Source organism: Hippichthys cyanospilos, chromosome 5 (assembly GCF_059441005.1).
Source record: "Hippichthys cyanospilos isolate Australia breed blue-spotted pipefish chromosome 5, RoL_Hcya_1.0, whole genome shotgun sequence".
Taxonomy (NCBI): Eukaryota; Metazoa; Chordata; class Actinopteri; order Syngnathiformes; family Syngnathidae; genus Hippichthys; species Hippichthys cyanospilos.
In genome coordinates, this window is record NC_142373.1 from 17,825,907 (window position 1) to 17,853,285 (window position 27,379).

The window sequence follows — 27,379 nt, forward strand, 5'->3', positions numbered from 1 at the left end:
AAACATTACTAAACTGGTACAATGTATACAAACGGTTGTATCCAGTATTTGCTTCATTGTTTTACATTGATTGCAAATGATAGTTTAATAACATAATTACTATTATGTTTTTATTTTTTAAATTTGCTTTTTATTTTTTTTATTTATTAAATACAGATGTGTGGTAAACCTAATAAGATATTTCTAAACAATTAGTTTATTTTATTATATTCGGTAATTAAAAAAAAAAAAAAAATATATATATATATATATATATATATATATATATATACGTATTAACTTAATACCTTTGTATACAAATAACGTAACCCCCTTCCAAAAAAACAAATTGAAATCTTATGTGTAACAGTACTCTTCGTTTAACTATTTACTTGAACGTCAATTAATGTGATTTCAATCCAAACGTATGCGTCTTCTCTGACCTCCTCACCTGCAGATGGCAGTACAGCACTAGAATGCCGTTTCCCGGAAGTACAGCAATCACTTTTCCGCTTGTCTGCCAGAAGTAAATAAAAATAAGATGGTAAGACTGCGCGTCTGTTAAGCGCTCATTCTGACAACATTTCTTTTTCCTTATACATACATGTATGTCGAGTTCTAGAACAATTTGACGATTGACATTTGATGAACTTCAGAGCTACTTTTTTTTTAGCGAACCTCGCTAACAGAGCTAGTGAGTCTCGAGCGTGAGTATCGTCTGAAAATGTGTGCAAAAAGCGTGAAAGAAGAGTACAGGGAAGAAATTTGTGAAACACACTACGAGAACGAGCGATATCAATCACTGGATGTTGTTTTAAAGAAAGAAAAAATGGTGCTGCGTGGAACAGGTTTGTTCTTAACGTATAATTTAACTTTTTGCCCGTATGTGTGGGTCCTTGTAGTTGCTGCTACCATAATGCGACTTTAATGAGCCTTGCTTGACTTTTCCAAAGCTTATGTTGGTCTTCTTATGTCCCGCAGACGTCTGTGAATTAGACCAAGAGTGGAGGAGCAGGAAAGAAGAGCTGGAACCATCCCATATAAAAGAAGAGGCGTCCTCAACCTTCATTAAAGATGAAGAGGAGGAACACAGTAAAAGTCAGGATGGAAAGAGGGTTCAATGGTGGGAGGAGGCCAGTATCACCAAGTTGCCCTTGAAGAGAGAAGAAGAAGATGACGTAGGTGAGGGAGACAGAGCAGACGACCTCTTAGCTCCACTTTCAGATAGTAACGACATCACCTCACATTCTTCCGACACTAATGATGAGCAACACCCCAAAGGCGAATTGACAAGTCAAACTGACAACAAGCAAGCGAAATGTTGCCAGTGTGACAAAACATTTCTCAACAAGTCAATGCTGAAAAGACACATGAGAACGCACACTGGGGAGAAACCTTTTGCCTGTTCAATTTGTGGTAAAAATTTTACTTGGAAAACAGGTTTGATTAGGCACACAAGAACACACACTGGCGAGAAACCTTTTGTCTGCTCCGTTTGCGGCGAAGGATTCGCTCATAAGGAGCAATTAGCAAGACACACGACAACACACACGGGAGAGACACAGTTTGCATGCTCGGTTTGTGGGAAAATATTTACGTGGAAGACCGGTTTAATGAGGCATGCAAGGTCACACACTGGAGAGAGACCTTTTGCTTGCTCGATTTGTGGTAAAACTTTTAATCAGAAGACAACTTTAATAAGGCATACAAGGACGCACACCGGGGAGAAACCTTTTGCCTGCTCAGTGTGTGGGCAAAGATTCACTCAGAAGGGAAATTTAGAAAAACATGCAAAAAGTCACACTTTGATTCTCCCCAGTGTCAACTTTTGCCTGCTCAATCTGCCACCTGACTTTCAGTAATCATACAACAACATTGTGGTAAAATGTATTTTTACGTTTATCAGCATATTATTTTGCTTTTGAGTAACAAAAATATGTTTTATGTTCATGCAGACTTAATATTGCACTTGAAACAATTTCTGGAATTAAGTAAAAGTCTACAGATGTATTTATGTATTTTATTGTTTCAATTGAGCAAAAATAGTTGGTATAAAACCATGTTTTGTAGTCCCAAAATAAGTGAATTACATATTTATGATGTAGTACTGAAAATGTGTTCCCTGCAAATAAAGATTAATGTATAAAAGGTTATGTATATTGAGTTACTGATTGATGGGATGACAGGGGAGATTAATATAAATTATGTAATGAATAAACATTTAGTTAACTCAGTTCTATTTACTTTCTGTAGCAGCTGAACTCTGCTAACTTTGCAACCAAACTTAGAGGAGAGGAGAATCAACTGCACACTTTAAACGTTTTAAAGTTGCTCGGCCGTTCATTAGAAAATAACGTTGAATATCAACTCAAATATCTGTTACAAGCTTCGTAGAAAATGTAGAAAGTTGTTGAAAATTGCAATTAATCTCAATCAACGTGCAATTAATTCGCAAAAAACAGCTATATGTATTTATAAACAGTGTATGTGGGTCCAGTCCAAGTACTGTACCCTATTCTTGAGTAGTCATATATACCAAGTGCCACTAGTGTTTTTGATGCAAATAATTTAATTCAGCAGACAAAACAAACAACGGCAGCTCATTTTAAAGACATAAATCATAACTATGTTTAAAGACAATATAGGAATTCTCCTTGTAACTGCAGGAAACTAATCTCAGTTTCCTATTCTCCCAAGTGCTAATTTCTATTTCCTTATCTTGAAACGGCCACGTATAAAAATGAAAAAAGCACAGCTAGTTATTGAGACCCCATAAAGTATATTTGAATACTAGAGCCAGCTTACTCCTAAACTAAGTCTTAAACTTTTATTTCTATCTTTTGAGTGTACCATAAAAGCGGAAGATATGAAATACTGTATAGGACTATTCAGACCCACTCCGTTTCAGAAGGTGGCGGTAAAGCACCAAATGTTGTTTGCTAGTCGTAGAAGAAGAAGTGCATTCACCTTGATTTGAATTCCTGTGCACCTGACTGCAATAATAAAGCAGCATGTTGAATGATGACAGTGCTTAAATGGGGGCACTACCTTAGAACGAGCTGCAGTTTCGAAACTAAGGATGTAGAAATAAGTGAACCTGTTCACCAATGGCCTGAAACGTGCTTGGGGTGAGTTTTAGCACCTTTCTATCCTGGCGTTTACCTTTTTGTTCAACATTAACTTTCTACACTGGTCTGTGTTTCAACTGCTTATCCTCACGTTCACTGGTATTAAATAGAGAAAAAGCAAATTCAATCTAGTTATAAAATAAGACAACAGTTTTAGCCTAGCCTCTATTATTTCTTCCGCAAGTACATTTTCTAATGGCTCTGTAGGAGCATACTGCCTCCCACAGGTGAGTCTTGGTACTACAGAAACAACTGATTGTCGTATGCCGTCACGTTAACTACAAATGTCAAGCTACTTAATCTTAAAACAAACAAACAAAAAAAAAAACAAAGCAAGCTTTGGCCGTAGTGAGCAATAATAAATTTGTTTTAGGGTAATGCTTATGTTGTCTGTTACACTAGGTGGGAAATTATCAATGTTATACAACTCACGTAATATACGAACTGGAAATGTTCCATGTGTTGTAAAGCACGCTGGAATAATTTCAAATCCAAGCAGAAATTTTCTTTTTCCTGTTACTTGGGACTTTTTAATGCTGATATTATTGTTCCTCTGAGTCTTAATATGAAGTAAATAATTTGTGCGCATGTTCTATGACGATTATCTCAAGTACACTGCTCACTGTTAGAGCGGTAAGAATAATCCATGATCAACACAGATAGGGAGACACTTTTTGCACTTTATTTGGTCCTGGCAAAATTTGTATTACAGTAGAAATTTAAAAGTTAATCACATGAACTGTGATACTTCATTTATAGAAAAAAAAATACAGTACTGGTATTAGTTAATAATTGAAACCCCCCTCCCCCAAATTGTTGACTTAATATTTCAAACTCATATTACCCTTATAAATAAACGCCATAAATTTGATTAAGAATAAAAGGCACACCAGTCATGCGTGTCTAAAACATACAAAATGTTAATCTGCCTCCCCCTTAAACTCTGTGTACTAACTTCAACTCCAGTTCTAAAAAGAACTGTCATCATGTTCATAGTCAATACAGGCAGATCATATCAGAATACGCTAAATGTATACAAGGCGTATGATGACATCAAATAATAAAGAATGAGGAAACTCAAAACAATCCAAGCAAAATACAAAAACCTTCAAATCTGATTTTTAGCTGAATTCCGTACGTGGCAAGAAAAGTGGCACAGAATAAATAGAACAAGACACATTAAGCTACATGCATACCTAGATGATATCAAGGTGTCTGATGTGCTGAAATTCTTAGCTTCATTGAAATATACAAATATACATTCATTATAAAACTGACATCATAAATGGTAAGCATATTTGCAATGTAAATGCACTTCAGCATTACAGTGGGATTGATTTGACGTCAGTTTTTTTTTCGCATTGTTAGTACAGTAAGTGTGCAATTTCTAAGGTAAAAGATGCTTCAATATGTATATTTCAAAGTAGAATAATTTGATGTACTCTTTAGTAAGAAAAAAAAATCACTCTTTCAAACTGTTTTTCTTTCACGCTTACAAAATAGCATTCAAAGTACAGAAAACTTATTAAGATTTAATATTGCCCTGTGGTTATTTATTGTCAGAAAAGAAGAAGAGAACAAATTCATCGGAAATAATTGTTCCCCTCATGAACTGTGCTTACGAACAAGCCTCTTTTGAAATCTATAAGTAAAGATCTTTTCTTAAAGTTGTTTTCAGGTCGATCTCGTATTCATCCTCGGGATGCCCCCTGTTGTGCTCGAAGATCGCTTTATTCACCTCCTTGTGAAGATCAAGCACATGTCTGTTCCTGTTGGAATAACACAAAACATTTTTTAGGACTACACAAAAAAAAAAAAAAAAAAAGCAAATGCTTGATGAGCGTATTACCGACAATAGGTTGGATTTTTTTTTTAAATAAAGAAAATTCACTGACTTGTGAATTTACTCTGTCACTTTAAAAAAAAAAAGGAAAAAAAAGACTGTTTTGGTGCTCAGGCTGAAGAGAAAAAGTCTTGCGTTGCTTTTTTTTTTTTTTTAAGGAACTACGTTGAAGTGAATTAACATTTTAAATTACCGTAGTGATTTGCCTCCATTTTGTGTCTTTTCATTTCAAGGAATTACTTTGGAGGGAGTTGAGATTCAAAAAAAGATCAGTGCTTTATTCCAAGGAACCAAATTGAAGTGAATTGAGTTGCGCTTCAACAAAAGTAGTGCTATGCCACCTTGCACTCCCGCCCTCGCAAGAACTAAGTTGAAGTGAGTTGAGATTTCAACAATACTGCTTCATTTTGTGATTTGTTTCTGAGGAATTATATTGAAGTGAGTTGAGATTTCAACAAAAGTAGTGCTTTGCCTCCATCTTGTGGCATCTTGATCCCAAGGAACCATATTGAAGTGAATTTAAATTGTAGACAAAGTAGTGATTTGTGTTTTGTTTGAGGTACTATAGTGGAGTTGAGCTTCAAGAAAACTAGTGCGTTCCCTCCATCTTGTAGGATTTCCCCCCCCCCAAGGAACTAGGTTTAATTGAGTTGAGATTTCAACAAAAGTAGTGCTTTAACTCCATCTTGATCCCAAGGAACCTTATTGAAGTAAATTTAAATTTTAGACTTAAGTAGTGATTTGCCTCTACTTTGTGATTTGTTTCCGGGGAAGTAGCTTGAAGTGAGTGAGTTTTATTTAAAAAAAGCTGGAATGTGTCCATACCTTCCCCGGCTTCTCGCAAGGGCGTCCGTCAAAGCCTTGAGGTACACGGAGTGGTGTTGACCTTGCCGTAGTTGATGTTCTCCGGTCCAGCAGTGACTCCAGAGCACGTCGGCTTCCGACGGGATACAATCGGCAACCAACCGTCCGCCGCCACCGTCTGACTCTAGGTCCTCGTCCCTGTGGTTCTCAACGGAAGAGGCTTGGACCGTCTCGATGTTGTAGCTCTGGATGAAAAATAGCTTCGGCTTGCCAACCAGCGCGGAACAGACGTCCCCGCTGAAAAGGCGGCGGACGTCTTTGAGCCGGAGCCCTTCGCAGTCTGTTTCTGTGGCCAGCAGGTGAGTGCCGGTACCGCGGCTGATGATGCAGCAAACGAAGCAGTCGCCGCTTTGCTGTTGACTTCCTTGGAAGACCCCTCGCAGCGCTGAAACCGTCTCGACCAAACCGAGCCATTTGTGCAGGGTCACGCTGAAGTGGAGTGACTGAAACGTTTGCGCCAGCATGCCTGAGGAAGAGAAAAACAGTGTCACGTGGTCCTAACCAGCAGTCACACATACGGACTTTTATTATTCCCAAAGCCACAACAATCCTTTCCCCTTAGGGATAGCAATGTCTGTATTATACTGCCCTCAGGTGGCCAAAGCGATTGAAGCAAAAAGTGACAAACTATTTAATTCAGCGTGTGTGTGTGTGTGTGTGTATATATATATATATATATATATATATATATATATATATATATATATATATATATATAAAATTCTTCATTAATTCCTTAAGTTATTTTCTTGCAAGAGGCTGAAATTATTATCCATTTATTTGAGGTACGAGTGGTCATGAATAAATTCAACGCTTATCTCAAGGCATTAAACCACAATGGGAATGAAGGGATGTTGGGTGGAAGAAAAAAAACAACATAATTTGTTGGTGCACACAGCGGTCTGCAGCTAAATTCAATTGTAGAGGGTGATATGATATAAATATATATATAAAATATAAATATATTTCAAAAAAGGTAAAATTTCCTATTTTTTTTATTGTATTAAGGTGTCAAAATGTGATATTTGTTTTATCTGTGGGAGAAGTTAGAGTATCAAATTGATGTGTGCCATGTCACAGGCAGATTGGATATTGGACAATAGTAAAATGTTATATATCATTTTATTTATACAATAGTGAGCGCATAATTTGTATGCGGATTGGCATTTCAAATGATCACATTTTATTAAACATAATGTACTTTAGTGCCACCTCCAAATTCTACTGTACACAAAACATAAGCATCCTCCTGTATATATAAAGCCTAATTGTGGGTTCAAAGTTTCTTACCTCCGTCATTACCCACGCAGTCTATGATGATGCACACTCCTCTGGGGTCACTGCTAAATGTGTACTGGTTGACTGGACTCTTGACACACAAATGCAAATGTAGACATTTAAAATTCAAAGTGAGTTAGAACCGAGCAACAAAAGCATTCTGGACACACTTCTTGATCAATTAATGAATATATTAGTTGGGAGTATACTATCCTTAGGTCACCCCGAATCCTAATTTGTCTCCTTAAAGCAGTGTTTCTCAACTATATTTTGCCAGGCCCCCCTGAGAAAAGAGAAAACTTTTTGCCCCCCCAGTCGATGCACTGAATATAAAAAAGATTATTATTGATGAAAATTGTTTAAGTATACCTACACATGTATCCTTTTTAACATTAACAACAGAAAAATGCAATATAAATCAAATTTCAACAACTTAATTATTTTTATCGTGTTTATACGGGTTATAGCTTAGTCTAAAACGAAAAAAAAAGTGCACCAAAGTGCCTGAAAATAAAAGAAGTTGGTGAAATTTATTACTTTATTGCAACTACATTTCACATGGCAAAAACAGAGCCTTTTTCCTGCGATCACCTCGCCCAACGATTTGAGAAGCACTGCCTTAAAGTAACGTACCTGCGATCAACCCCCCCAAGTTGAGTACTGTTTAATCAGTGAAACATTTTTTAATGTTTAAAGAAGAAAAAAAAGGCAAAACAGTTACATATATAAACTGTATCAGTTTTAAGCTTACTTGGCAGGCATAGTGAACCGGGGCAGAGTGAACTGGGACCACCTCTTCAGGAACTGGTAAGTTTACTAAAATCAGATGTGAAACACAAAGGATTTAAACACGGGGAAATGACTAATCCATTACCAGCATTGTGACTATTTTCATTCATATTGTGAACATTTCCCTACAATGTATGACACATTTTTACATAATCGTATTTTTTCAATGATGTGGATGATGCTTTATGACCTGGAATAGCTATTAGCTTGAATTTCTGGACATATGCATGTGTTGGGACTATTTGAAGTTGTTCTCAAATGTTAAAAAAAAAAATGGATTTTGGCACTTGGCTTTGATTTACTCAATAATGCATAATTTTTCAAGCATGGTAGCACATTGGGGAAATTACTGCATCACTCACCTGACATCTTGTACACCTTCAGTTTTTTGGCCAGGTCAACCCTGCCTACATTTATTAGGCATTCCTCCAGAAAGTCCACTCTTTGGGCGGAAACCTTATCAAGGTGTTCTAGCTCTATAATCAAGTCCAGGAAGTTCTGTAAGAGCAGGACATTTTCTGAATGAGAAGTGAAAGTGTTGACTCAATCATGTCTGTTGTGGCAACAGAATCCCCCCCCCCCCAAAGATGCGGGGAAATATCACTGACATCTTTCCTTACCGTGGTAGTTTCCATTTTCTCACGTGGTAGCATGTTACCCAGCAGAAATTTCACACTATTCACATCCTCACTGGCCATGTCTTCACTTATATGAGCCATCAGTACTCTGCGCAAGGGAGCAGGGATGAAATGAGAAAATTTTGTGATTCGCAATTACAGTACAGTACTTGAATAGTAAGTGGGACATAATAAGTAACTGAATTTTTAATGGCTTAGTTGTATCCAAAAACGTGACTCTATGATGCCTGCCTACTATGCCGATATAGTAATTATTCATCAACAAGAGCATTTTTCTGCAAATTAAAAATGTTAGAAACTCAGATAGCATGGCACTATTTAAAGTTCTAATTTGAAAATTTCTTAAAAATTCACACATTTAATGCACACACATTTTCATGTTAACACCACCTTGAGTGTAACGGACGCAAGCTTTGTAAAACTAGCACCAAATATTTGTTTTAAACAGTTTCATTTTTGTGATTTGTGGGTCATTTAAAATGTTCTTGGTGAAATACTGACATGTAAGATACTTTCTTGATGTTAAAATGGAAGGTAAGTAAAAATTATTGGCGTTAGATCATGAGACGTGTGATGTCACAACAATCACAACATTGTTTTTGTTGTTTTGTCGAGTTTTGTTAGCGTTATATGACAAAGCAAAGTAATGTAATTAAATGCAATTCTTCTATTTTAACTAGAGGGCAGCAGAGAAGTGTTTCGATTTGAGTTCCTCTTTTAACTGATCCAAGTTGAAGGACATCAAAGAGGAAAAAAAAAGGAAAAGGTTATTGTCTCACCGGAATCTGGGAAGAAACTGTCTCGATCTCAATTCTCTCTCCACCTCATTCCTGCTGTAGCCAAAAACCTGCCTCAGGATGTCATATCTTCTCAAATGCAGCAGGAGCTCAGCCAAAAACAGACGTCCAGTGTCGCAACTCATGACTTTGGACTTAAGCGTTTCCTTCATACGAGCTGCTGTATTCTCTGAGTCCAGAATCTCACACAAGTAGAACACCTTCAAGCGTTCGTTGCTGCAGAGAGACTCTGATATTTGATGAATAACACGAAGCATTTCTCCATCAGAACTACCCATCAATACAGGAAGTAGATTGCGATCGTTGCATTGGTTTGGAGGACAAACGTCCAAATGTCCTGGAAACTGATAAATAAAACATCAGCACGGTTGGTTTTAGTTCTCAACAACAACTCAAAACGTGTGAATATGAAACGGTCGGAAAACTTACTATAAAACTTGTAGCGTCAACGTGCGTCATGGGTCAGGAATTTCCGGACAGAAATTGTGAAACCAAACCTAAAAAAAAAAAGAAAAAAAAGCCTGCTGTGAGCAATAACTTCTCGTTACACATCTGCAAACTTTCCGTGAAGTTCTCTGTTAGTACAACTGGATTCCACACTACGCAGTATTATTAAAGGACAAAGCCAACGACGAGGTGGGGGCTTCCGTGGTAAAGCACAGAAGTAAAACAGTAAAACAGGACGACTATTTTAAAACAAATTTTTAAAATATTAAATAACGTTTATTAAGGACTGCACGGGTGTTTACGGAAACCACCCACTTTTAACGAACAAAACCTTTTTAATTCCCGTTCCTACAGCAACGACGCCTTTGCAAACCTTTTCACGATTTAGCAGATTATTTCGCATCTGGCGATACTTGCAAGGTCGCCTGAACTCAATGCCCCCCTTTCTTTCAATGCACTTTAGTCATACCGAAATTGTGGCGCAGCAAGTTACGAACTCCTCTTTGACGTTAGTGTTAATGGTGGACAACTCGTTAGTGCAACACCCCCACCCACAGTACATGAAAGGGATTGTCCACTTTCTATGACGTCACACCAACGGAACATGCTTCTCGGAGAATAAAAAAAATTTGCGTCGTTGTCAACACATTTATAGCGCAATAAACATGTATATATTGTGCTGTAACGTAAGCTAATGTGGACGTTATAAATTGTACTTCCTCCCATATAAGTCAAATCGAAACGCTGGCGCACCAGGAAGTGGCCACACGTTGTGACTTTCGGCTATGATCAAATTACCAGGCGGAAGTCAACATCCACCAATTGCATTCAAATGTTTGCAACGTATAATAATGAAAAAAGAACAAATAAATTATGCAAATGTTTAACGTTTCTTTCCCAAGAAACCAGCCGTAAAGCAAACATTTTAGCAAGTTCAAATAATCAGCGTAGTTGACACAGTACACACAGGAAATCCGCGAACTTGTTTCCCGGATTTGGTCACATGGCATTTTGGATAAACGGACTGTTTTCCGAGTGAGCAAATTGTATTTTATGTGTCTCTATAGAGTCGATACTTATTTTTTGAATAAATATCCAAAGCGCCTTTGATGTTTTAAGCATTTTACAAAATCCGTCGGGAACGCTGCAGCGTGCCGTCCGACAGTCTTTAAACGCCTCATCCTCCGCCCCCTTTTACTGAGCACGCGAGCGCGACTTCCGCTCAACTTGACCAATCGCGTGGCTAGCTTCTTGAATCGTCGTCGCAGTGCACACGCACGAACAAACACGGGACAGGAGGCGCTGCTCTCGGTCACAGGCTGCCGGAGCACCGCGCGAGGCGAGCCGCTCGATCCGGGTGACCGCCCTCGCCAAACATTACTGTTCTTCTCTGCCCTGCGGGCGAAGTCACCGTAACCCACACCGCTACAGGTGGGTGTCTCGCGAATCACGGGCGAGGAAGTGAAAAAAACGATACCAGGGCTTGAAGCGTTACCATCTTGCTTGTATGGCATTGAAGGCTACCTGAGGCTTTTTAATACGCGGCGCCCTAAGTGTTAAAACCGGGTGGAGCGGAGGGACGCAACGAACGGATAGGTTCGGGTGATCTCCGGCCTGGTCACGACAGAGGACGGAAGAACGTCCGTGCGGGCCAAGCTAAAGAGTCGCGCTAGGGTTAGCTAGCCGCGGCGGGGCGACTGTGGTTAGCGGCTGTGGTTTGGAAGTTTACGCACAAGCCGGGGGGTGAAACGCGCTTTAATGTTTAAACGCGAAATGTAACGACAGTGGTCACGGTAACACAAGGGTGGAAGTGTTCCGCGTTCTTAACGCGCGGGTTTTGTGCCACCGTGGCACGAGTCATTCGCTGGACATTTCGTTAGGTACCCCTGCACTGTATGTCAAGCAGATTATGCAAATATTCTGAAACCTGAAGAAGAACAGGTTAACATATTCTTAATCATACGTTTTCTTATGTCCAGTTTTATGCTTCGTCTGCAAATAAAGCATTTTAAGCAGGTGTACCTAATAATACGGTGGTTGAGAGTAATCTTATTGAATGGGAGCCCCTGAAAAGAAAAATATCGAAACAATTGAATAAGTAATAAATTTTATTTAAAGAAATGATAAGGACGTTGTTTTTATGAGAACTAAGTACTTGAAAGGAGAAATGTATTCATGTTTTTGCAAACAGCATTTTTTGATAATAATGCAATAGCGTAATTACAGCGCATAAGAGGAAATAAATTGTAGGTGAATGAGAAAAGTAATTTAAGAATTAAAGTCGTAAAAGGACAGTAGTAGAGGCTGTGTCGTTGCTAATAATGTGAACTGTTGCAATAGATGAATTATGTTATTGACATTTGTTATAAATATACTGTAGTACTTGTCGATCAAGAAGTTGTGATTTATCGAAGCAAAACTAAAATAATTCTTTGTACTGTCTTGTGGAAAATTTGTAATTTTACAAAAAAAGTGGTAGTAATTTGAGCACATGTACTTGCATAAATCTGCGCTATGTTGTCTATGAGCGAGGTGAATCATTTTCTTTGAGCTTTACTGTTTAATTTGTTTTGTTGGCTTGTAAACATTTAGGAAATAATTGGCGCATTATGATATTTCCCAGAGTTGCTCCGGTTGATTAATTCTAATCCATCTGGAGTGAAGGCGATCCAAACAGTTCATGCGCATGGTCACTTTAAGAGCTTTCATTCACCACATTTCACCTGTGGTTGTTTTAACACTGAAACACCATTGATTTGCATTTGAGTGGTTCGGTTGTAGTTCAAGCTAACAATGCTTGAAACAGTATTGGCTTTTATTAATTGAGCTCATCTTTGCATAGCCAGGTTCTTCAAATCATAACTGGCAAAAATGCTGAACTGAAGCCATGCCATCTGCTGCTTATCCTCAATTATCATCATCATCATCCCCTCGTCCTCCTCCCTTTCTCTTGTCTTTGTGGCTGTGTGTTTTGGGACTATCACTAGGACAGCGGGCTATTTTAGAACAGAAACTCCCAATTACCCATTTAATCTGTCTCTGCATCGTATCCTGTTCAGTGACGAATGGCACCTGTGCTTAGCATTTCTTTAGAAATGAATTGTGAGGTTATTCTGGTGTGCTTTCAAAAATAAATCGTCGACTTTGTTGATGGCGCGAGGCCTGCTGAAAGCGCTTCACATTAAACGTACACGCCGCATAAAACAAGATGACTGCAGTTTACTGATTGTTGTTTAGAACGCCATAAAAAGTAAAAGCTTTTTTTTTTCCACAAAGACATCCAGCAAAATTGTTGCATCAGAGTCAATGTTTATCCACTTTTGCCTTTTTTTGTTTTTTTTTTTTTTTTGCTGCTACTGTTTGCTGTCCCACAGCATTAAAGCATTCCCCAGTCTGATTACACACTTTAACAATGAGGTCATTATTTGCATAACAATTTGGTTTTAATAAGATGATACAGTTTTCGATATTTACCACAATAAAATTATGATTGCAGATTAACCCTCCCATGAGTTAATAGCATGTTTAAAAATAAAACAGGAATACATTTTAACATATGTGCCCCTTGTATTCTGGACCACTAAAACCATTTTTCTCCAAATATTGTCTCACCCTTTAAGGTGTGAGAATTAAGTCATTCATGAATATTTTTTTCCTTCAACACCTCAAAATATTCAGTTGCATAAGATCCATTCATACATATGCAGTTTTTACTTGTGCTTCCTCTGCTTTCACATATGCAAGTGGATTACAGTATTACTTATGCTGAAAAAGCCAAGTAAAAGAACAGTCACCGAAAAGTGCAGTTTTTTTTTTTAACTCATTCAATGCCAGGGATGTAGTTTCACGTTTTATTTTATTCAATCCCAGATACTTAAGTATCTGGAAATTAATTTACTGAAGTATCGATTTCATACTTAAGTATGATATTGATACTTAACTATCTGGGATTGAATGGCTGGACTCTTATATAAAACGTTAAAATACGTCCCTGGCATTGAATGCGTTCATGTAGTGAGTAGTTCTGACACAGAGTTGCATTCTTTTGAAAATGATGTAGCAAGGCTGTGGTAGGTTAACCGTGATATTGTGGGGTAACACTGTCATTAAAAGTATAAAATACTGCAATCGTTGAACTGCAACAATTGTGTTATCAACACAACAGGGCGGGAGTGTGATGTTAAATGTCACACCCGTCTCACCTTGCAGGCATTCCTTTGCACATTGCCGTCATCCCACCTCCTCGTGAGTAATTGTCTTTTTCTTTTTTTTTTTTTTGTACCCAAAGTTAACTGGAAAGAATTTGTGGAAAATTGACAGGTAAAGCTAGTTGAGACTAAATGAACAGAGCACAGCAGTGCCAATGTGCATCCCAGGTGTGATTGAAGTGTGACTGGTTTAACAAAAACAATGTCGGTGGCACTTGGGAGTGTTTCCTCCCTCCGATGGCGACACACTCGCCCAAAGGATCAAAGCTGTAATTAGCCCGGCATGGATTAGCAGCGGGGACTGTTTTCCACTGCGCTCGTCCTCACGGCCTCAGAGAATCACTCAGGATTCAAGCCCACCACTTTTCTCTAGTTCCCCATTGGAAGACATTTAAAAAAAAAAATTCTCTCTGAGAGCTTTAAGATAAAAGAGCTCAAGGCTTCATATGCATTTTGCCTGTTGAGCACTTCTGTCTTTGAATGTGTCAAAATTTGCATTTGTCTTTTTGTTCCTCCTTCGTCTGAATGTGTTTTTGGTGCTCTTAAAAGCCATGGTGGAATCATTTTAGGCAGGTTGCGTGCACAGGCTTGACAGTCGGCTGGATGTGACTCACTGCTTTGCCATGTATCATGTCTGCCTGCCTGCGTGCTGCCTGCCGCGGCAATCTGCACAAAAGGAGCTATTTCTTTGATGATCTCTTTGTCCAAAAAGGAACCATAAAAGAGTCGAGATTAAACAACAAAGTGCATAATTGATCGGTATCTGTGAATACATCAACCAGAGCATATCCGAGGCTAAGTGCAAACAATTAATCATCAGCGTCTGGTCCCAACGTTCTTGGTTACAGCCAGGACTGTTATTTTTTACTGTTTTTTTTTTTTATAACACCCTGTTTGAAATTTTGATATCCTGTATATACTCCAATTTTGAAGCAATTTATATGGGGACAAGGTGAAAAAAAAGGGATTTGTAAAAGAAAGCACAATTTTATTAAATAAATCCAGAAACTGTTTTTAAATCAACCAAACACAATATTTGAAGGTTTTTGGTTGCAATTAGATGAAAAATAGGTTTAACATTGAATGAAATCATAATTACACTCTTTTAAACTCTCGATTTGTCTTGGCATTGAGCCAAAGTCTTTTAATGTACTCGAAGGGTATTTTTTCCCCATACTTCTGATAGTACTTTTCACAAATCATGTTTATTCTTGATTTCTAATTGTCTATTAATCAAGTTTGACTGACTTATATGCTTGTAACGCAACCCCAACCACTAATGTAGCTTCTAATCTATGCGCCTTATAATGTGCCGTATGCATGAAAACAGTCTTAAAGTAGGCTGTTCATTGAGGGTGCGTCTTATCATCTGGCGCACCTTATAGTGCAGAAAGTACGGTACTAGTGGAACCTGGTAAAGACACTTTTTTTTTTTTTTTGTAAACTTCTGGAACTAATTAATTTTGTAAGTAGAGGTATTGTGATGTTATTCGTCCCGCACAGCACAGCACAGAACGGAAACCTGTTTTAATGTAACAGGGTGGTCAGTATTAGATAACATCAAACACCATCCTCTCCACTCAGCGCTCGTCGGCTCTCTTTGCTGGTCACGACTCGCTGTCAGTCCAAAGTTGAACAGTCGCCAAAGCCTGGGTGATCCATGGCGCCTTTGAATTAGCGCCAGCTATTTGATGTTGAGATGGGATTGGAAATACGTGGAAGGGAAGCGTAGGAGAGAACGCTGGGCAACACGACGCCTGTTTAAAAAAAAAAAAAAAAAAACGGGCTCTGGAACGCAAAATAGAGCATTAAAAGGATAATAGCATGGGGAGTTGTCTCACTAATGCTTCTTAGTTTAGCTAAAGTTAGCTGCTTTAGGCATTTTGTCTTTGCTATGCTAGTATTTACACCGGCACTTTACGCAGCCAAAATTCAAATCTCGTCATCATGGTTTTAATGCACATGCCGCACTCTCAGGATCACCTCTGAGTATTAATGCACCCACTTCTTTTGTGCCCTTTCCTCTCTGTCAGCTATTCCTTGTGGTTTAAAGCCTGTGGTCTGACTTGCTCAAGGTCAACCTTTGTTGAGGCATGCTTAGCACCCCCCCCCCCCCACACACACACACACACACACACACACACACACACACACACACACAATTTTTGTCTACTATGCATTTCAGTCCGTGATCAACTGCCCAGTTTTCACAGCCTTGATTGTTTCTGATGATCTTCTCTAAAGCTAGCCGATGGCTAAACGCTGGACTTAGACATGCTATGATTTATTTAGTAAGGGAAATGAGAGTCAATTGCATCTGTACAATACACATTACCATCGTGTTTTCATCAAGCCGGTCGCCATTATCTCAAGACATTCTTCAGAACCAAACAATCTGCCTGTTTGATTTGTTCTATCTGAAAATCATTATAAGGCCACATGCTTTCAGCTCTTTGTTATAGATTTTACTTTGCCTCAATGTGAGTGGACTGGGACACTAAACAAGGAACATTCTTTTTTTTTTTAAATTTAGTACAAGGGAAGGGAATTTACAAAATTTCCTTCCAACTGCGAACATTTATGATCATTTTGAAACATAGGAGAGATGCGTTCACAAAAATAAATCGATAACTTGACAGGTAACGAGAGGTGGCACAGGACAAGTTGGGTCCAACCATTCTAGTGTGGGGGAGAATCTGAGTTTTACTATAATGAAATTGAATATGAAATTTGTTTTAAAAACTTATATTTTCCTGAAACAATTAAGTAATTCAATAATTATTTCTAAATGATTTTTGCATGTTTGGTTATTTAAAATCTTGGGTACCCCCGTTTGAGAACCACTGCCTTAAGTAACTCCAAGACGTAAGTACTCAAAGTAATTTATTCCTTGGTATATCCTGTGTAGTACCAGCCATTTTTAGCTAAACTATTGAGAGAAAAAAAAAACTATAAGCACCTGTGGTTGAATGTCTTTAATTGCTAACCTTCATTCTTTAATAATTAAATTAATTGATTACTTTAGTACTTTTTACATGAAATAATCAATGTAGTACCGACTTACCTAAAGTAGTGCTATAAATCAACTGCTTTACGCTAGTACTTTGTTAATTAGGGTTAGGGTTATTTTTAGGACCTCCTTAAGCAAAACACTTGAAAAAAAGGAAAAATAACATAACCTAACATAACCTCGGTTTGAATACCTGAACCCATAAAAGAGTAAAAATACACATTTCAGCTCACAACAGGGTTTTGTGAAAATCAAATTTTTGCCTAACAAACCAATGAACGGCAATTAAAACAATTTACAGTAGTTAATACATGCATGCATGATCCACCACGCAGTTTCGCGTCGTCGTTCAAGTCCTCCGTGTGAGTCTACATGATGCTGGCGTTGACCTGCGCTCTTTTTTTCTGTTTGTTGTGGCTCGCCTTGTCTAATTGGAGGCGACCCTGAGCGAGTGTGTGAACGAGAGATGGTGTTTTGCAACACGGGCCCATGGCAGCACGTCTGGCCCTGCAGCTGCAGTTGCTAATTTTAGCCCTGCATGTGCGTACGCCTCAGTTCCCCTCGCCTGTCCTATGAGCGCCCAGAGAAGGATGATGCTGAGACTGCAGACAATTCTTCCCTCTCTGTCTGTATCGTACATCACCGTCATCTACAGTATTTTATAGCCATTTACTCACTCTTGCTGAAAAAGATCAGTGTATTGAGCCCGCCGTAATATGTCACTTTTTGTGTCCTAGGGGCGGAGTTATTGATTTGCCCATGAAATTATTGACTAGGATTGACTGTCTGACGATGACCTTTGCTCACCCGAACTTCAATGGCATGCGGTTCAAACTCTGTACCTGGCTTTTATTGTAATTCGTGGGCCTCTTAAAAATAAACTTCAGTTGTTCTAAACAGCTGAATTTGCTATTACTTCATTTATTCAAAAGACATATTTCTACTTCTACATTTACAAATACTGTAGTTTTTCTTTTTTTTGTCAATGTTTGGCATTAGGTAATTCAATTGTAAAGTAAAGTAAGCAATTACTTTTGGTAATTACACACTAAAAAATGTGGATGAATAATAACCTAATTATCTTCAAAACAACCAAGAAAGTTAGGTCAAATTGACCCAAGTATCGGGTCAGTCCTTTTTGACCCCTGGATCATTTTGGCCCAACTATTTTTAGTGTGTAACTACTAAAGTAAACAATTACTTTTGGTAATTACACACTTAAAAAAAAAAAAAACAAAAAAAAAAGGATTAATAATCACCTAATTATGTACAAAACAACCAAGAAAATTGGGTCAAATTGACCCAAATGTTGGGTCAGTCCATTTTGATCCATAACTGGAATATTTTGGATCCAACTATTTTTAGAGACTAAGTACTAAAGTAATCAGTTACTTTCGGGAAATAATCAAACAATTCAGGTAATTTGCTAAGGTAATTAATTACTTCATACACTTAAATATTAAAGTAATTACTTCGTAACTAAAGTGATTGATTCTTTAGTTACTAAAATAATTACTTTGGACAATAAAGTCATTGATGACTTTAGTACCTAAAAAAATCGATTTACCGGTAATGTAATTGTTTATGTTGGTACCTAATGAATCAATTATTTAAGTACCTAAAGTAATTATGATTGATATTTAAGGTAATAAGGTAAATAAGATTACTTTTAAATTACCTGATGTAATTCATTATTAAATACTTGATTCATTTATTTCCAGCCATTTTCGCAAAACGGGGGAAAAAAAACTAAGTACCTGGGATCCAATATCTGGACTCTAAAAAGTAAAAGCATGTCTTTGGGATTCGAATGAATTTATGAAGCTCTTTCTGTTCCCGAGGAGTCAGCCCGTTGCATCGCCGAGTGGCTTGTTATCGTAACGATTAAGAGAGGCCAACGGGGCGGGGATTACGGCCGTCAGTTTCGCCGTGGTCGCGTATTAGGAAGTTAATCCTTCTACCCAGGGAAAGTGTTTGGATGAACTGTTTGTGTGTGGGCGTTCCTCGAAGACCTCCTGCAAATAAACACACACCAAGAAAGGCTGAGAGATTTCCTCAGTTTCAGGAATCGCCCGTATGTTTGCCACATTCTTACTGTGATGTGATGATCTAATTTGGTTGGATACTCACGTGTAGAATACATGCGCAGTTTGAAGCGGCACAAACCGGCACGGGACTTGCTCATGCTCAATAATTCATGGTTGAGTGAGCTAAGATGACCTTGGGTTAAAAAAAAAATAAAAAAATGTTGGATTGCTCAGACTTGGCACTGCTCATTTGGGCTGCTTACCGAGTATTGAGAGTAAGCTCTTTCCAAGCAATTCAGTTCATTTGAGTACTTTATATATAGAGTTGTGGGTGTTATTTTATTAAACTACTTGCACTAAGTATCGGCTATTTTTTGTTAGGGGGGGACAGGTCTCTGGGCTACAGCTGTGTGTGTGTGTGTGTGTGTGTGTGTGTGTGTGTGTGTGTGTATGTATATATATATATAATATATATATATAATATATATATATATGATTGAGTACTCACTATAATAAATAGTAGCGTTTCAAATGCAAATCAGTGCAATTCCATCCATGTTCAGTTTATTAAATTTTCAAACTACATTTGTAGTGGTATCTCTAGCTGTATTTTATCGAGCAACTCCAGAAAATGGATTGTATTGATCATTTGTTAAATTTCTGTGTTTTATTGCTAAAACAATTTACCAATAATTTGCTTCATGTTACAATATACCTGCTCTTAATTTGACAAAAAAATGTATTGTTTGTTTTACATTATTAAAAAGTATTAATATGGTCCTACCTGCATGAATGTTAAAATCTGATGTACCCCCATTTTAGAACCATGGAATACATGTGTAATAAATAGACAATTAAGAGCAAACTTTCCCAGAGAAGACACATAAAGGGGGCTGGTTTTTGCTTTAGCAATCATTTCTGGAAAGTTCTATCCATGTAAATATTTAAAGCCTTCACCCGAACTGCAGCCGGGAATGACCATGTCTTTGCCTTGGCTTATCATGAGTGTCAACACCCAAGTGTAATGAGTTACCTGGTGTTAGAAACACATTATAAGCGTGTAATGTGTATTTTCAAAGGTGGCCTTACTTCTTCAGCACTCAAGCCATTAGCGACCAATGAATGCTAATTATGTTGGAATGTATAATTGGACCTAATTTTATGAATGGGCCAAAAATGCTGCACCGTTGAATGCAATTGGTCTTCTTACTATGTCTGGCCAACAAGAACATCCTGCAAATGGTTCACTTGAAATGCATCAAGAAGCTTATATTGCAGTAAATAGACTGAACTGAATAGGGCACTTAGACTTTTGGTCTAAGTGTTTGGTGAGGCATTTATTGTGCTTTTGCAACTGTGATGGATTCCTGATTTCTAATTGTATAACTATTCAAGACAGTTGTTGTTGGATGGGAAACTTTGCCTAAGTCAGAGAACAAATCAACAATGGAATAATAAATTTTGTCTCCCGAAGTCCATTAGTTGGCTTTGTTCCAACCATTTGCACTATTTAGCTGTGGTTTTTTTTTTATGCTATTGTAATATGGGTTTGAAGTGCAGTAAACAGGATGGGTTGGTGCTTTGCTAGTCCTTTGGAAACTTCGCTGGAGACAATGAACCAATCTTGTATATTTGAGGAATAGCCCAATGTAGGGAAGTTTGCTTATTGTTGTGACATATTGTCTATGTAATTTAACTGATACAGCTAGTTGGTGAGATAAATACTGCATTGGGATGGCCTGCCTCGGCGGGTGAAAAATACAATATTACTGTACATTTGGTACTGTTGTGAACACAACAGCGAAGCAAATGTTCTCACCACTGTAAGATGAATAATTTATTCCCACAGCGGTTTTGGATGCACTCGAGTCACTCTATGAGTAACAGAAACTGTTAAATTGCACTTAAGTGAACTCATCCACAACTTGAGGAGCCTCTAAAATGTTCTGCCTTGTCGCATCGGTTTCAAATAATGAATGCCACCTTTGTTTCGCTCACCTTTGACTTAATGTCCTTAGGCAGCTCTCGTGCTCTTTTTGTGTGTGTGTGTGTGTGTGTGTTACATGTATGTTACACAGTTTAATAAATGATCCACCATGGCATTGTCCAAATATGCACCTACTGTATAGTACAATTAAAATATGGAATTTTCATATTCCTTCTTTAGTTGCAGGTTAAATGACTTATTTTCCGATGCTTTGTCGACGCTTGTTGTTTTTGTCAGTCAGACAGTTGACAATATCAAGCAAACCATACGCAACCAGTGTTCTAAGAATTGTTTTAATTAAATTGGTGTTTTCATTCTATTAACTATTAATCTACAGCCAACTTGCATCAGGACCAAGTTAAGCACTGACTTTATCACAGCGTCAATTTATTGGTCGTAGGGCAACCTATTGATGAAGGATGACTTTTTCGTCTTCTGTTTAATATGTATTTCAATGTTCAGACACGGAAACGCCGATGTTTCGGTTAATTGTTGGTTTTGTCTGTTTATATCCTAGGTGACCTCTAAAAATGCGTGACATAATTGAAAACCAGTCGACTCTCCCTGAGGAGATCTGAGTTGTCGCTCGCCGAGGTAAGAAAACTAAAACCTTCTTTATGCATCTAAATAGGCTTGTAAATAGCCTCTCAGATGGACCAGTATGGAGTCCTGTACGCCCCTGCACTATTAACCCCTGTGCAATATTTTGACCTTTTTGGGTGATTTTCTTCCACATAATTGTGGCAGTATTTTAAGGATGACACACTCCTGGTAGTGTGGTAATTAAGCGGTTGTGCCATGTTGAATGAACTTTGACAAGTTTCCACCACCTGGGTGAAATTTCAGCTTCCTAATGTCTTTTTTCAATGCTTTCTCTTTGTTGTTATACAGTATGGTTTGATGTAGAGATCAAAGGTTTGGACAAAATACCAGACGAGGGGTTACGTCAATAAATATTAACTATCAAATATTAACTTGCATTATGTGGCGAGACCTTTTTTTTTTTTTAACAAAAGTTACACGAGCCATTGTACTTGCAGGGTGCACCTTCAGATTAATTTAATTTGCTGGCCATCCTGCCAAGGTTCTTGTTGTCTCTCAGCCTTTTGCCTAATTTTCCTCCAATTTTGTTTTAGCTCCACTGTAAGTTGATATATATATTGTAATAATATTGTTTAACATTCCAGTACACAAATGACAGTATTATGGATATAATAGACACCCTTGGATATTACATGGGCAAAACAGATTACATATGGTTTCAGTTGATGCATCCTAAAACATGCATGTTTTATTTGCTTGTGATGTCACGAGATTGAAAAATTGCCAAATCCAAGATTTATCATCAGGGGACGCCCCATATGGATGCTGTGCTGATGGTTTTTATTCAATGATGCATGGTGACAGGTGAGGTCAGCATAGTAGCGTGTTATGTAACTGTGGCCAGTGCCATGCAGTGACTCACTATCTCCTCTTGTATTTCATTATGAGTGTCATAAGAAATCAAATATGAGCGTCCCAGAAAGTTTTGTATATTCATCTCTTGTAGAAATGTGGCCAAAAGGCACACACAAATTTAAATACAGCCAAAAGTATTTGGAGTTTTCGTGTATACTTTGTGGTAAAGCAGTACGATCATGACCAAAATAATAATCACGATTATTTTGGTCAATTTTGAAATCATGATTATTCGTCATGTTTGCTCAAACATTTCTATTTATTGCCCTTTTTTTTAAACAAGCAATATATAAACAAGGCTTCAAGGCTTGATTCTTATAAATAATAATACTAATGAAGTAAAATAAATAAAGTAAGCAATAATTAAAACAAATTTACCCAACACATGGCAAAAACTTGGCACACAGGGAAACACAGCTAAATTACTTGCTGAGTTTTCAATTAGCAGTCAAAATGTAATTTTCGGTCATTTCAAACTGAATTTATTCCATTTTTTTTTGTCGGCTTTTTCAAAATGCGTCTCGATTGAGAACTAACATTGTTTATATTAGGAATCAGGTGATCAGGAAACTCAGCACCATTTCACACTGGTAAATAATATATTAGGGTGAGAAAAGTGCAAGCTTTTGTCATGCATACATGTGGGAAACATTGCCCCCTGGTGGTAGGGTGGCAAAGCGCTTGATTTGACATCTACGGTAGCCGGCTTTTTAAATGTTAATATCGCCCAGGATCAGCTTAATTAATCGTGGCAGCCTATATCCTGATCGTGATCAAAAGTTGTTTTTGCAGCCCTGCTTTTGTGGGAAGTTTACTGAGGTTTTGCCTGAAAGCAGAGTTTGAGCTCAGGCAATTATTTTACCTGGGTGTTTATTACTATTGATAGATGTTCCTCTATTTTCACCAGGCAGCTGCGTGGTGTCTCTGAGGAAGATGCTGGGTTCAGAGCGCGGTGTAGTTGAAGAATGGCTCTCGGAATTCAAGGTAATACAAATTTTTTGGTCTGTGATTCTTCTTAATTGATAAGTTACTTTAGAGACCTTTTGAATGTTTATTATTTTTTCATTCATCAAATCGTTGCTGCGCACATGCAAACGATCTTAAGGAAAAGATAGTAGTTTCATTGTTGTGTTTGTGGAACGTTATGAATATATACAATACATCCTTTAATGATAGATTTTTCTCGACTGAATACGTCCATGTACAGTTTAAAACAAATTCAATAATTCTGGCCATTATTAAAAGCAAGAAAATGCACAATTGAAGGCAAGACTCATTGAATGAGGAAGAACAGCACACTGCGCAAAAGGCTGCACGCTGACGTTCAATCTGCCTCCTCTAATTTGATGTCAAGAACGCCTCTTTTCAAGTGGATCCATTTTCCTCACCCTGTCCAATTATGGGATCCTGTCACTGATTTCTTCACGTTTCCCAGAACCTCTTTGACATTGCCTTCGATGAGAGGCAGTTTTTCACTGCCATCATTCAACCCTTTCTCACAAGGGGGAAAGAATATGAAGTGTTTGACCCATTTGATTTCACGGACCGGAACAGCTTCTTTGTTATTCTGCAGGATTCTTGATTTACTTAGAGGTAATGCTGCTTAAAATGTGTATAAATGATGAAATGCTGCAGTCTACTTGTGTCATAGTGCCAATTCGTATTTTAAGAAACGACCGTCTCATGTGTCATCGCTCAAGCAAATTGATGCCATTTTCCTCACTTTTATTCAGTCCTTATCAGAAACCCAGCTCTCAAGTTATGCCGGCAGCCTTCATTTGAAGAAGTCTTTGGTACCGGCACTGTACAGGGTCATCCAGGATCCCGGCAATGAGGTGACATACAACACAAAACGCATACAAAAAAACACAACTACCATTTACTTTCAATGATAATATGCTGTACTGAGCAGCCAGGACAGATGTGCTTGTATAGCTTTTCTATGTCTGAAGCAATAAATGAATTGCAATACCAATGTAGCCATCACATTTGTTTTCTTTGACATGACTGGTATACCTTTGTATTAGCATTACTAAAAAAACTCCAAGGAAAAGATCAAAAGTGTTGTGGAGGTCTCCTTTAGAGCCTCACTGAACTGAAGCATAACCGGAATTGGTATTCGTGTCAATTCAGTGGTGAATATTTAGGCTAATTGAGAGGGGTTTGAATGGAATTCATACCAAAAAAAAAAAATCTAGACACGTTTTTGGTGCTTTCTGTACGAGCAAATTCGCCGTCTACATTTTTTTGGGGTGTCTTGAAGACAATCCTTGATGAAAGACTAGAGACGGTGCAATGGAACTAATTTTACACCCGTGATTCAGTGGGAGAATCCAATTATCTCGGCAGCCTTTTTTTCTCTCTTCTCCTTCATGGTCAAATTTGATATCAACCAACCGCAGACTTAAATTAATTTCGAATCTCAACTCTGCCTGTGCAATCCCATTAGTGAGTCAATAAAGAGAGGATGTGTGTGCGTTTGTGTGAATTTAAGAAAATGGATAGCTGTCAATGACCTGTTGGGCTAAAGTTGTTGTGTCTATGGACAGAGGAATGCTCTTCAGTAGACACAAGCAGTGTGCGTTCAACCGCATCAGATCAGCGCCTCAGCCATAGGCACATGTTCTTACGCATGTTCCTTTTGATCCATCCAGCTATTGGAGCCCGTGTGCCACCAGCTGTTCGAGCACTATCGCAGTTCAGAGGAGCGCCTGCGGCGTTTCACAATGCAGTTTCTGCCCGAGCTGGTGTGGGTCTATCTTCGAGTCACGGCCAGCCGAGATCGTCAGAGCAACGGCTGCATTGAGGCACTGCTCCTGGGCATCTACAACCTGGTATGTATCGCTTTTCTCAAGCAGGGTCTGTGTGGATGCCTTAGCCTTATTTACACTGATGGACTACTGTACATGTTTTGTCAGGGTTTGTGTTGTCCTGTTCCACATTTCAGCACCTTGGTGTACCTGTCACAGTAGTTTGCTGGAAAATCATTTACAGTAATTCTCCAAATATAAGATGCACATGTGTATTGGATGCACCCTTAATTTCGGGGTCAAATTTTGGTATTTTCGACGCATCATGTTCATATCCGTAAGTTATGCATTTGTTCCACGTTGTGAGAGTTTCCGATTTCCCACATTGCGAGCGGTCAGTGAAGTCCTCGCCAGCGTAAGGTTGAATGCGCTTGTAGCAGTTGTTTTTCCTTTTTGATCGTGACGCAGGTCAAGTTCATTTTACCATAAATACCTGAAGTTATGAACCACCTGTGTTTCACCAAGTTTATGATTGTGTATCTGTCAGAAGACCGCAATTAATAAATGCGCTCTAACCAGTACGCACAGCTCTATACCTTGCCACTCTTAATTGAATCGGATGGAGACATCATAACTTTTACAAGATCCTCTCTGTTTTAGTGATATTCCTGTGCGTGAACAAGGATGGACTCTAGACAGTGGTTCAGTCTGTTCGCTTCTTTTATTAAAAATAATGGCGTAACAACCTCAGCTAACAGCCAACTCAGCCAAATGACATCTACCCTCTTGCTCGTCCCATTATTGTAATTATTGTTAGTAAGAATATGGATAAAATGAAGAATAAAATGCACATCTGTGCGTAAAAACTCTGCTTATGTGGCTCACAGATCAATCTTCCTCATGGTGTCGACTTAAAAAAAAAAAAAAAACTTGAATTTTTACGTTAATGTTTATAGGACACGCCCATACTTTTGGCCTTCATTTTTGAGTCTTATGTTTGGGGAATTACAGTAATTTTTCCGCCTGTCACGGTTATGTCACTGGCATAAACAAAGATACTTTAGTACTAACAAATTTGCAATTAATCTTCTGGTTACGAGGAAATAGGTCATTACTAATGCACCATGATGCAATCTTTAGGAAATACTGGCTTAGGAACATGCAAATAAGCAACTGAAAAATGCAGAAATATTTCAATATTGCTTCATTAAAATGATGTTGCAATTGGTACGTGTATACTAATAATGTTTTTGCTAAAAACAAAACAAAACAAAAAAAAAAAAAACCACCAGTATTGATAGCGTTATCATACTAATGTCCTGATCCTGATTTTAAGCACTTTTTACATTGGAGAACTCTCCAAATTGTGAGCCAGGCTACACTGAGCAGTGGAATCAAGAGGGCTCTATTCTGGGGGTTGTTAACTGGTGGTAGCATTTGGATCAGATGACTTATTGAGCCCTTGCTTCGACCCAGACTTGACTGGCATTATTGATGAAGAATCATTATTTCACACTTTTCCAGGTGACGCCAAATGCGGAATGTCTCTCAACAATTATATTTGTCCATTAATATGGATAGAGGTTGAATGGATAGTGTGCTAATGTGGAAAATCATTAAATTCTCAGACAGGTGCACCATTTCGGCGGGCTGGAAGACAACCTACAGGGAAAACCCCAGCTAATGGCCCGCGGTTAGATTGCATCATAAGGAAAGCTCATCTTGACAATGTGCGAAGAGCGAGGGAGGAGAGAGACATGTCAATAGATAGCACTCCATTTCAGCCGATGCTGCTAAAAGTATATCCATGCATAATTTATTCCTCGCATTCTACACACATGCAGCGTGCTTCACGTGCACATACTGCTCTCTTTGCGCCTGGGCTGCGATAAGCAGCTTGCTTTCTAGAAATGCCACACATAAGCCAAACCAGTAAGGCAAGGCCTGGACTAAATGTGTCAAGAGGAAGGAATGATGCATTTAACCTGTTTGGCATCACATTCTACTACAGTAAATTATAGAGAATGAATCATCTAAAAAATCGGTGGTGGGTTTAATAAAAATACAGACATTTCTGTCTTGATATCAGCCCTTATTTACAAATTTAGATTACTTTCTGCTTGCTCCAGAATTCAGTCAAATGGATCAATTTTCTTTAACGGCATGGCCGAAATTT

The 27,379-nt window shown here is 38.2% G+C and overlaps 3 protein-coding genes across 7 annotated transcripts in view; 2 read left to right on the forward strand and 1 right to left on the reverse strand.

Annotated features, from left to right (window-relative positions):
* The first annotated feature begins 477 nt into the window (after nt 1-477).
* Nucleotides 478-2,132, forward strand: LOC148423832 (uncharacterized). The gene is made up of 2 exons (XM_088415333.1): nt 478-827; nt 961-2,132. The coding sequence occupies exons 1-2, from the start codon at nt 704-706 to the stop codon at nt 1,839-1,841; spliced, it is 1,005 nt and encodes a 334-aa protein (XP_088271459.1). The 5' UTR covers nt 478-703; the 3' UTR covers nt 1,842-2,132.
* Nucleotides 2,133-3,767: 1,635 nt separating this feature from the next.
* LOC148423833 (CASP8 and FADD-like apoptosis regulator) lies at nt 3,768-10,913 on the reverse strand. Of its 2 annotated transcripts, none has more exons than XM_088416013.1 (9): nt 10,233-10,913; nt 9,746-9,813; nt 9,299-9,660; nt 8,502-8,607; nt 8,244-8,379; nt 7,844-7,908; nt 7,105-7,183; nt 5,776-6,280; nt 3,768-4,876 (listed from the first exon to the last, which is right to left on the reverse strand). In XM_088416013.1, exons 2-9 carry the CDS (start codon nt 9,773-9,775, stop codon nt 4,750-4,752), a joined length of 1,410 nt encoding a protein of 469 aa, XP_088272139.1. In that variant the 5' UTR covers nt 9,776-9,813; nt 10,233-10,913; the 3' UTR covers nt 3,768-4,749. The 2 variants fall into 2 exon arrangements, with proteins under 2 accessions (XP_088272139.1, XP_088272140.1); XM_088416014.1 differs by having other exon boundaries at nt 10,137-10,913.
* A 139-nt stretch (nt 10,914-11,052) lies between these two features.
* The window catches only part of hycc2 (hyccin PI4KA lipid kinase complex subunit 2), a 32,826-nt gene continuing 16,499 nt past the window's right edge, over nt 11,053-27,379 (forward strand). For all 4 annotated transcript variants that reach the window (XM_088415388.1, XM_088415390.1, XM_088415389.1 and 1 more), the window contains exons 1-5: nt 11,053-11,194; nt 21,513-21,589; nt 23,361-23,437; nt 24,187-24,288; nt 25,108-25,287. In XM_088415388.1, coding sequence (XP_088271514.1) covers nt 23,387-23,437; nt 24,187-24,288; nt 25,108-25,287 — 333 coding nt within the window. In that variant the 5' untranslated portion in view covers nt 11,053-11,194; nt 21,513-21,589; nt 23,361-23,386. The remainder of the gene's footprint in view (nt 11,195-21,512; nt 21,590-23,360; nt 23,438-24,186; nt 24,289-25,107; nt 25,288-27,379) is intronic.

Excerpts from the sequence above, each read along its gene's own strand:
- LOC148423833 (XM_088416013.1), bottom strand. The coding sequence starts at position 9,775 with ATGACGCACGTTGACGCTACAAGTTTTATA. Across the intron at positions 9,661-9,745 it reads TTGACGCTACAAGTTTTATA|TTTCCAGGACATTTGGACGT; the intron begins GTAAGTTTTCCG and ends TTTATTTATCAG. Across the intron at positions 8,608-9,298 it reads CAGTTTCTTCCCAGATTCCG|AGTACTGATGGCTCATATAA; the intron begins GTGAGACAATAA and ends TCCCTTGCGCAG.
- LOC148423832 (XM_088415333.1), top strand. The coding sequence starts at position 704 with ATGTGTGCAAAAAGCGTGAAAGAAGAGTACAGGGAAGAAATTTGTGAA. Across the intron at positions 828-960 it reads AATGGTGCTGCGTGGAACAG|ACGTCTGTGAATTAGACCAA; the intron begins GTTTGTTCTTAA and ends TATGTCCCGCAG.